We start from the raw sequence: 11,044 nt of genomic DNA, 5'->3' as shown, positions 1-11,044 counted from the left end.
GTGGCAAAATAGAAATGAAAACTGCTGAAGAGCTGAATAATAAATATGATTGGTTTCAAATGCAACAAATAAAGAGTTTGGTGGATAATGATATCAAAACTGAAGGAATAAGAAAAGAACAAACAGAAATGGAAAAAGTTCTGCTTGGAGATAATGAAACATTAATTTCAAAAATATATAAATTACTTTTAAAATGGTCTACGGAGGATGAAGTAGTGAAATCTCAAATGATTAAATGACAATTAATGTAAATAAAGAAATACAGATGGAAACTTGGGAATACTTGTGGAAGAATTCTATGAAGCTTTTGATGTGTCATAGTATTAAAGAGAACTGTTTTAAAATGATGTATAGATGGTATATAACTCCTAAAAATTGGCAAAGATGAACAACAAAATGCCAGATAGATGTTGGAAATGTAAAAAACATGAAGGTTCTTTCTACCATATGTGGTGGACTTGTGAAAGAGCAAAAAAGTATTGATTCAACAAGAAATTTCTAAGATCTTGGGATATGAATTTAAGAAAGTTGCAGAGACTTTTCTGTTGGGATTACAAATGGAAAAATTCCCATAAGAAGATAGAACTATAATTTGGTACTTGCTTTCAGCTGCTAGGACATTATATGCACAGTTGTGGAAGCAAGAAAAAATACCAAAGAAATGGTACTGGATTGTAAAAGTTATGACATGGAGTAAAATGGACAAATTAACAAGAATTCTAAGAGACTATGATTTAGAAGTTTTTAAGATGGAGTGGGAAAAGTTCAGAAGATATGTAGAAAAAGAGTGGAAAGTAAAAGGACATTGGACAATTTTTGATAATGATTACGTTTTAGAAAAAAGGAGAATATTAATCTGTTGTTTTTATTATGTGTTGGTATGTTTGTGGAAGAGCACCTCATTTCGTTGCTCTCATTTTCCTTTTTTAAGAACGATGACAATAAATTTATCATATCATATCATATCATTATTAGTTAAGGGTACCTTTAAATATTAATATTTTAAGTAAATAACACCAGCGGGGGTCAAGTAATGAGGGGAGGGGTGGGTAGAAAGTAATATATGGGATAGATAAGTTATTAATAATGCAAGAAATATAACTTGTTACCATATGTTACTAAATAAAATTGTTTTAATACAAGAGTCAGATGCGACTGTGCGACTGAACAACAAAAAAATCAAAGGTGGGAAGCACATACAATAAGTATGACAAGCAGCTACTATGGACTTTTTCTTACAATTCCAGTAACAAAAGAGCTTTAGGGCAAGCAGAATTTTTTCACTAGGTCCAGGCAATTACTTTTTATGTTTGTTTTAGTAATAGCAAGCCACCCGCATCCTCCCAAATGTGGAATATTGCAGTTATGTGCAAATTTACTTTGAGTGCAATATGGCTTATCTAATAACTTAATTAACACTTCTAGTACAGGTGAACTTTGAACAACAAGAACGTATCATTTCACTTGGGAAATGGGCCACTAATCCTTGGAGGGTGGGTTTGGTAAAACTGGTGATCTGTTGATATGACCTGTGGGGCAAATGTAGTGGAATACTTAAACAAATATGAAGAGTAATGTCCGTCTGGACTATACATACCACCTGTGCATATATCAGGAGTCCCTCTCCAAAGGATAGAATCTGGAAGCAGAAAAAGCAAGTTTACCATTTTAAGTTTCAGAAGAGAGCAGATTTCTGTGGATATGCCAATTTAATAGCAAGGTTTAAAGGTTTTTTCTTTCAAGTTTTTTGTTCATCTTAGTATTAAGGGCATTTGTTGTTGTTACATTTCATGCCTAATAATCGCCGGATACAGGTTTTTCTTCAAAATAAATGGGTTAAATGGCTCTCTGGTGGAAATAGAGCATGACATCTGTGACCCAGAAGTGTGCAGAAGGCACCCTCAGAAATGAGAGAAGGTCCAAGGTAATGATTTCCCCCCACTATGGAGATGTATCACCTCCTTGATAGAACTTCTGCTCCTTCTGGGATACTGGCTTGCAAGTTTGACTCTTCGCCTGCTTAGTCATGGGGTGCGCTCTCACACACTAAATAAGGTGCTTTGCAACTGGATTTTTACTGTTGCAAACAGTTGCCATGTGAAACCACCCATGGTTAGTGCCACCAAAGTAGATACAGTAGTTGTCGTGCCACTTCTGAAATAAATGCTTGCTTTGCAGTATCTTGTGGCACACTGCATGCATATTCTCCAAATCTGGACTGTAGACCATGCTACAAAATATAAGACTTCCCCCCCCTCTTTTCTGTTAACTTCCTCATTAGAAGTCATTAGTGGATAGTACTGTGAAAAAGTAATCTTAATTTTTTGTGTATGATTATATTTATTTTGTGACAATTTTTCAACTGAAAATATTATGTAATATTCAAGTGTTGCAACTTTTACAGTTACCTAGCTTGAGAAGTTATTTTAGTGGTGGTCCACAAATCATTTCTCTCTTTTTAAACTTTCAGAATTTTGCTGTGAAATGCTTGATTTGCTTTTACTTTATTTGACAGGGTTTACTGGAAAACTCTGTGAAACAAATGTTGGTAATTGCCTATCGCAGCCTTGTGGTTATCTCAGCCTCTGTAAGGATGAGGTGGATGGTTATAGTTGTTTCTGTGCACCTGGCTTTGTAGGTAAGTTTGAATTTAAATATATATTTAAATCCTTTTGTTAGGTTAAAAATGCAACAAAATCTTAATCCATTTCTCGAGTGCATTTTTGGCAGAAATGGCCTGATTTGTATTAACTGAATGTGGTGGCTGTCATATGTACATAGGTGTGTCAATGACCCAGGAAGGATTATATGACGTATAGATAATATAAACTAGCACCTCCACGCAGGGCCTGTACATGTGGCTACTGCATTCTATGTGAGTTATCCATTTGAAAAAGGCTCATGGCAAATTATAGCAGCCAGCCCCTCGTGGAAGTTGTGGTGCAGACATTTGGACTGTATGCAAGTTTGCCAGTAGCCTGCTGAGTCTGCTGAGCATGTGAACCAGACCTGTGCTATATTAATTAGCTTTTATTTTGCAGTCCTATTTATTGCACCTTACTGATATGAAAGAAGGGATAGTAGTCTGAAAATGTCTGTGAGATCTTTAACATGACCTGATAATATATTTATCAGGTAGCACGAAGATGGAATAAAAATGAAATTCTTGTTAGCATAGGCTTCCCAAATCCCCCGCCTGGGCGGGGGACCCCGGTTTTGGAGCCTCCTCCCCCCACTGGCCAAAAATTCAGAAAGCAGGGGGGGGGGGAATGGCAGCCCTTCCCACCCAGCCCCGATCTCAGCAGCTTCTCCTCTCCCGTTCCCACCGATCCCCAATGCTTCTACTCCTCCCTTCCCTTCCCTTCCTTCCCTTCTTACCTCAGATTGCAGCAGCTTCTCCTTGCCCCTCCCCTTCCCACCCAGCTCCATCGCAGCAGCCGGAGCTTTCCCAGGCTGCTTCCTGCCCCGCCCCAAATGACCATGTGGCTTTGCACCTCTGGAGGTGGTGAAAGGCTTCAACTTCCTGTGTCTGTGAAGAAGCTGGCTGGTGAGTAGAGAGGCCAGTCCCCTACATTTGCGAGAATGGGTGTGTATGTGTGTGTGGAGGAGTGGGAAACGTCTTCATTATTCCCTATTTGTGAATTGTTTCTCATAGGGTATAATGGGGAATTGATCTGGAGGTTTCGGGGGCTCTGGAGGAGCTATTTTTTGAGTTAGAGGCACCAAATTTACAGTATGGTATCTAGTGCCTCTCCCCAAAGTACCCCCCAAGTTTCAAAATGATTGGACCAGGGGGTCCAATTCTATGAGCCCCAAAAGAAGGTGCCCCTATCCTTCATTATTTCCTATGGAAGGAAGACATTTTAAAAAGTGTGCTGTCCCTTTAAATGTGATGGCCAGAACTCCCTTGGAGTTCAGTTATGCTTGTCACACCCTTATTCCTGGCTCCACCCCCAAAGTCCCCAGATATTTCTTGAATTGGACTTGGCAACCCTACGTTAGCAGCCTGAAGTAGAGTTTGCTTGGTTTCAAGATTTGAAAGGGAGAGGTTTAGATACTGAATTATTTTCCCTGTAACTGTTGCACTCTTTACTTTGTCTTCCCCAACACTGTCTCTACTATTCTAGAATTTCCTTATAGCTGAAAGCACATTGGAAGGAGGATCACATTAAACCTGTTTCTCTGACCGATGGTACATTTCTTCCATTGTCCATCTGTATTTTACAGCAATTGAGTAGGGTCTGATTTGAACAATTTACTCATGGGACTTTGCATTCACAGAGTGCCTCTTTTATAATGGGCTGCTATTATGCAATGCAGTTACACATGCAATGCCGCCACATTACCTGGCCAGATTCTAGCATGCTAACTGTGCATGCATAGCTTCTTTATACCAGGTAGAACCTCGGTCGCAAGGCAAGTGACAGTGACCCATGCAAACAGTGATATGAGATCTGCCAACAAAGTGCCTAATGGAAGAAATACTGAGATTCTGGTTAGAGTGAATACAGAAACAATTTTTATGGGGTATGTGTGTGGGGAAATAGTATATGTCGTTGGGCTAGATAAGTGGAAGTCAAACTATCAAAAGAATGATCAGCCATTCAGTTCAATACCTTATACTAGCAAGCCCATTAAATGTAGTCGGGCAACTACAAGGACACAGTATGCCACAGTATGCCATGTGCTGTACTCAGGAGGGGCAGGCAAGAGGCCAAAGTGGTATGGCAAGTGTAGATGACTATGGAAGGCAATGCCAAACCATCCTGTAAAAAGTCTGCCATGGAAACATGATGCGACGTCACTCCAGAGTCAGAAACGACTGATGCTTGCACAGGGGACTACCTCTACCTTTACCTAAGTATAGATGGGAACGGAGCATTATCCTGAGTATGAACCACTTATTGAGAACTAAACCCCATGAAGTTTCATTAGACTTGTTCCACTTAGAGTACTTTGGACTGCAGTCTTGGTGGAATATTACTGAACAAGATGTGACATGTAGTCCTTTTTAGGGATCTCTTCTCATGTATAACAGTATCTTTACATTACACTTTACGATATTTATTCTTTACATTAAAGTACAGCTTACAATATTTGTCTTTACATTATCTTTATATCTTTAGATTATCTTTACAGTATATTTACATTACAGCTTACAATATTTAATCATATTGAGTCTGTTTTTAATATTGTGAGAGCGACAACAACTAAAATGTCATTAATATCAATAAGTAACATGTTTGATTCTCTCGCATTGGAAAAAAATTGCTTATGCTTATAATTACTGTAGCTGATTTTTTAAATTTAATTTTGGAGGGAAAATTCCAAATTACTTACAAATCATAACTCATTAAGGATTCCTTTCTAAATATCTCTGATTACCCTTCGTAGAAAATACTGAAAGAAAACATTATCTTGCTCCAATAAATCACTGCCTCAGTGAGGCAGCTGCCACAATAAACATACACAAGTCTTCTCCGTTTAAAGAGAACCATTCAGCAATGTCTCATTGATAACACCAGCAACCAATAGACATAATTTTAAAAAGCCTGGCTGAAGCAACATGATTAACTTTGGTTACACTGAAGTTCCACTACATAGAGGCTGTTTCAACAATGGTTCCACATTCAATGCGGTTGAGAAGCAGTTTTTCTAGGGTTGCCAGTCCCCAGATGGGAGCTAGAGATCCCCTGATTTCATGGGTTCCTTCCCGCTGCTGGCCAGCTGGTTGGCAGGAGAAAGCCCTGCCCCCAACAGCCATGACCTCACATGACATCACTGACATGATGACATCACATGGAAGTGACATTTTCATGCCAGGGATGTTGCATGGCATTGCTCTGTTTTATGGGGAAAAACTCTATGGTTTGAGCCCAATTTCACTATAGAGTTTGCCCAAAAACCAAAGCATTGCTCTGTGATTTCTTCAGAATGATGATGTCACTTCTGTGTCATGTCATAACATTGGGGACATCCTTCACACTCCCGGAAAGCTCCCTTCCACCCCCCCACCCCCCCACTGATTCAAGGTAAGGACCTAGCAACCCTAAATTTTTCACTCCCTCATATCATAATGGTATACCTCCTGGGCGTTCACAAGCTTTTATCTGGTCTTTCTCAAACCTGCTTCTTTGCACAGTTTTGGGAAAGATCACAGCAAAGCCTGGCTGGCTTCCATATTGATTGGAATGGTGTGATTTTCCTGGTCCTGCCCACATCACTGCCATTTTCCCTGCCACCATCCCTGTGACAGCCATTTCCTCCCCCTGCCAGTGCCACTGAAGAGGAAAGCTTTTTGGTTTTGGTATAACAAAGCAAAACACACATTGTTATGACTTTATAACAATCTGTGTTTCAGGTTTTCTGAAATGCCAGCTTTCATTTAAAAAGAAAGAAAAAAGAAACGAGGCTTACTAAAACACACACACGCACAAAATGACAGCTATTGTTACAATGTCATAATGACGTTCAGTTGTCAATTTAAAAACCTTGGGACTGGAGCACAGAAAATGCAAGGAAACCTGTCATGTGGAAGTCATGTGATATATCAGCAGTGGCAACAACAGAGAAACTCTGCAAGCCTTTCCCTGTATGGAAAATATCAGAGTAAACTTGATCCAGCTCAGATGAAGTATTTTGCAGCTCATGCAGTCCCGTAGCCAGAAATTTTTGGGTGGGGAGGCCATGGAGGCTTGGCTGCTTCTTCCAGCAGCTCAGCCGCCGGGCCCCAGCTCTCTCTCTCTCATGCTCTTGGGGGTGGGAAGAGCCTTGGGAAAGCAGCGGCGGCGAAAATGGGACTGTATGGAGAGCTTGGGAGGCAGAGAAGAGCCTGGGGAGAGCAGTAACGGTGAAAACGGGGCTGTGGGCAGTGCGGGAAGAGCAGGAGAGGCAGGGAAAAGCTCAGGGAGAGTGGCAGCTGTGAAAACGGGGCTGCGGGGAGACCAGAGAAATCAGGAAGAGACTGGGGGGAGGGGTGGCAATGAAAATGGGGCTGTGGGGAGACTGGGGGAGGCAGGGAAAATCCCAGAGGGAGTGGCAGCAGCGAAAATGGGGCTGTAGGGAGAGCTTGGGCGGTAGGGAAGAGACCGAGGAGAGCAGCAGCAGCGGAAATAGGGCTGCGGGGAGAACTTGGGAGGCAGGGAAAAGCCTGGGGAGAGCGATGGTGGTGAAAACGGAGCTGCAGGGAGACCGGGGAAGGCAGGAACGGGTGGGAAGAGCCCGGGGAGAGCGGCGACAGTGGTGAAAACAGGGCCGCGGGGAGAGCGGTGGGGAAAGGAGGGGCCAGGAAGGGAGGATTAAGTGGAGGGGCCATTCCCCGCCCCTCCCGCCACCGTGGCTATGGGCCTGAGCTCATGCCTTTGCATCTGTAGTGTCACTGGACTGTTACTGCTTAAGAAAAAGGTATGATTCCTTGCAAGTGAAAAAGACATATTGATCATATATAGCTCAACTATCGCTCGTAATTGTGCTATCTAGTGCTATTTAATAAACTAAACCTTCCACTTATTTCTAGGTAGTAACTGTGAGACAGAAGTAGATGAGTGCTTGAGTGACCCATGTCAGAATGGTGCTTCATGCATTGACCAGCTCAATGGCTTCAGCTGCTTGTGCTCAAATGGCTTCCAAGGTAAGTAGTACAAAAAATAATATCTGCTACCATATTAGCTTCAGAGGATTTTTTCTAACTATTAATTACTAAATACAGCTGATGCAAATAATATGCACAGGAAATTTAAAATTTTGTTAAGTCAGAAATGAGAAATATATCTTATTCTGAACCCAGCATTGAAGCGGAAAGAGAAGGGATAGGTGAGAAGTCCCTACTCCATAACATTAACAGACCACACATGCAATCATTTTTTGGATAAAATTGGCCACAACCAGGGCTCAGATTCAGCAGAAGCTCACAGGAGCACAGCTTCTGAACCTTTCTGATGGTTCCCCCTCTCCCTCCCCACCTACCTTGTCCATTGAGTAGTACGTGCAACTGCATAACAATCCCTGGATTAGGAGAGTGGGCAGCCAGCCAGCCCCCAAGGGTCTTTGCCACACACCCAGCAGTCCTCATTAACCTTGGAGAAACCTGCACCTACCTTTCTTCACTTCTTATATGATTTTGGGTGGTGTGTAGCTTACTGGCCTTTTGACTGGGGGGGCAGGAGAGCCCCAGGCAAGTGAGGCTTGCTTGGGGTAGCTGGATCTCTAACAAGCCCAAGCATGCCTCGCTCACCCAGGGCTCTCCTTTCTTGCATCGGGTTGCTTTTGGCTGGGGGGCAGTGGCATATGCCAATGAGTTATGCTAATGAGCTCCTCAACCAATTTTTCTACAAATTGACCCATGGCCGCAACAAGAGGTGGTTCAGCCTGTGGTATGTGGCTGAACTATGAACTGAAACGTGAACCTATATGACTGGGAGATTAGTTCATTCACCAAAACCAGTTCATATGGGTCTGTGACCCTGCTTTCTGCTCCCCACTGCTTTGAGGTTTGTGACCTTTCTGCTCTCACCACTTTTGTGAGCCTAATCTGCATGGGCACATAAAGCCTGGGTGAGGCAACATGATTAACATATTTTAATTAGATTCAGCTGGGGTAGCTGTATGGGTCTGAAGCAGAACAAACTTTCAGTGGCACTTTTAAGACCAGCAACATTTTATTCACGGTATAAGCAGGGCTTTTTTTTGTATCAGGAACTCCTTTGCATATTAAGCCACACAAACCTGATGTAGCCAATCCTCCAAGAGCTTACGGGGCTGTTAGTACAGGGCCTACTGTAAGCTCTAGGAGGATTGGCTATATCAGGGGTGTGTGGCCTAATATGCAATGGAGTTCCTGCTACAAAAAAAGCCCTGAGTATAAGCTTTTGTGTGCATGCACACCTCTACAAGTATACATGCACATGAAAGCTTATACCGTGAATAAAACTCCATTGGTCTTAAAGGTGCCATTGGACTCCAACTTTGTTCTGATACTTTAATTAGGTTGAAGTGATATAACCTGCAGGTTTTTATGTTGGACATAAGGTGATGAAATATCAAATCATCCACTAGAGGAAGCAAAACATATGTAGAACAGAAACCTCCTACCCCCAAAGCAACAGTAGCACAAGAGTGAGGAGAATGAGGGAAAACCTCATTGACCACGTTGTGAACAGCTGAACAACCTATTGCTTGATCTCCACTGATGAACAGGAGGTTAACTGATCTACCAGGGTTTTGACCTTTCTCACACACCCATGTGGTTTACACAACAAATCCACATTTCTTGAATACAGGAGACTAGAATTGTACCTATTGTACCTGACATTATGAATTCAGGTGAACACAACCTATACATATTTAACTGTAGGATCATATGCACAGAGACTATATGAACAACTGAGTGCCTATAAACTCTTTTTTCAAAGACACAGCTGAAATGTTTGAAGTTACAGGTGAGGACAGTGACTGCTGAAATCATTAGTAAATATGGATGTGTCGGCTTCTCTCTTTCTCTCCTCTTTGCTCATGGTGGCTAAACTCTTAACACTTTTGTTCCTTGCTCTGAGCTCACAGATAGCAAATGGAGGTATTCTGCAGTGAAAGATATAACAAGGGTAAAAATAACAGTAGGAAGAAGAGATGGGACTTTCTCCTTTCCTTAAAAATACTCCCCACAACTACCCAATATATTTTCAGGGCTGTCACTTGGTACAAAGCAGGTTTATTTCCCCTATTTTAAATTTTAGTGAGAGTTCATCTGCAGCCTGATCCAGAAAAGAAGAAAGATTTCCCTTCATGTCACAGCAAATGCAGTTTATTATATTTCAGTGTTCTCTCTCTTTTTTCTTTTTGTATGGATGTATATTGATAAGAAAATTGCCTGCCTTACATCTTGAGAATCAATTCACTTTCATTTTGGTCTTAGGAAACGGGCAGAATGCCTCAAAGAATAAAGTATCTATTAAATGTTGGAGAGTGACAGCTTGAAGGCACAACAACAAAGTGGTCAGAATGTTCTTGGAAGTGAGCCACTTTATGTAAAAGTGCAAAAATAAAAATATAGTCATGACTAACTGTCTGGGATGTTTCAAAATATTTCTCTCCCTCTCCTTTTCCTATCTTTTCTAGGCACACTTTGTGAAATCAACATATATGAATGTCATTCGAATCCCTGTCTCCATAATGCAACCTGTACAGACCTGATTGGTGGATATAACTGTGTCTGCCTACCTGGATTCACTGGTAAGTGGCTTCGGGAATGAATCCTGCATTCTGTGAAAAAAGTAGCTTCCAAGTCATTCACTGAAACATTACTGATTCATTTCCTGCTGCTTCCTTCATTTTTCTTCTCTTTATCTGCCCCAATGTAATGTTTCATTTGCATTCCAACAAACTGGACCATTGGTTCCATCAGTGAACTTTTAACAGCAATGTACAAGATGAATGAGATCACACTTAAAACAGGCCTTGAATATTTCCATACCTAGAGGTCTGTGTGGTATTAATTCAGAAGAAGCTGTTGCAGCTAGTGGTAAAGTGAAATAAATAGGCTCTGACAGTAATATATGTAAGGTCCTTATTTGCTTGATTTAGACTGGCTTCTCAGCATGGAATGAGTTTGGGATTTTGAGGTACAAATTGAACAATTATCAATTGGCACCTGCTTGTCTTACTAAATTGCTGAATCTTCAATTATCTTTTCAAAGGTATGCACTGTGAAACTGATATAGATGAGTGTGCTTCATTTCCCTGCAAGAATGGAGGCACCTGCATTGACCAACCTGGTAATTACTCCTGCCAATGTGTGGCTCCATTTAAAGGTAATGAACACCGAGGGAGAAGGAAAAGTAAACATAATTAACTTTGGAAAGCATTGCTGTCACTTGTCTGAACTCATTTCACTCTTCCGAGCAGCATTATTAGGCCTTTATTTTCTCAAAGCAAGCTTCAAAAGTGACCAGCCAATTATCTCTTAGGCTGTGACTAATGTGAAATAAACTTTGTTTATTTGTCTCCTGAAAGAGTTGGTTATATTATCAAAACAAAAATGACAAACTTG

The 11,044-nt window shown here is 41.3% G+C and overlaps 1 protein-coding gene across 1 annotated transcript in view; it reads left to right on the top strand.

The window, feature by feature from the left end:
* The first annotated feature begins 10,112 nt into the window (after positions 1-10,112).
* The window catches only part of LOC132569395 (protein eyes shut homolog), a 238,708-nt gene continuing 237,776 nt past the window's right edge, over positions 10,113-11,044 (top strand). Inside the window, exons 1-2 of the mRNA XM_060235448.1 lie at positions 10,113-10,227; positions 10,692-10,805. Coding sequence (XP_060091431.1) covers positions 10,694-10,805 — 112 coding nt within the window. The 5' untranslated portion in view covers positions 10,113-10,227; positions 10,692-10,693. The remainder of the gene's footprint in view (positions 10,228-10,691; positions 10,806-11,044) is intronic.

The sequence above is a fragment of the Heteronotia binoei genome, chromosome 1, assembly GCF_032191835.1.
Source record: "Heteronotia binoei isolate CCM8104 ecotype False Entrance Well chromosome 1, APGP_CSIRO_Hbin_v1, whole genome shotgun sequence".
NCBI lineage: Eukaryota > Metazoa > Chordata > Lepidosauria > Squamata > Gekkonidae > Heteronotia > Heteronotia binoei.
This window is presented reverse-complemented; position numbering and strand designations above follow the sequence as displayed.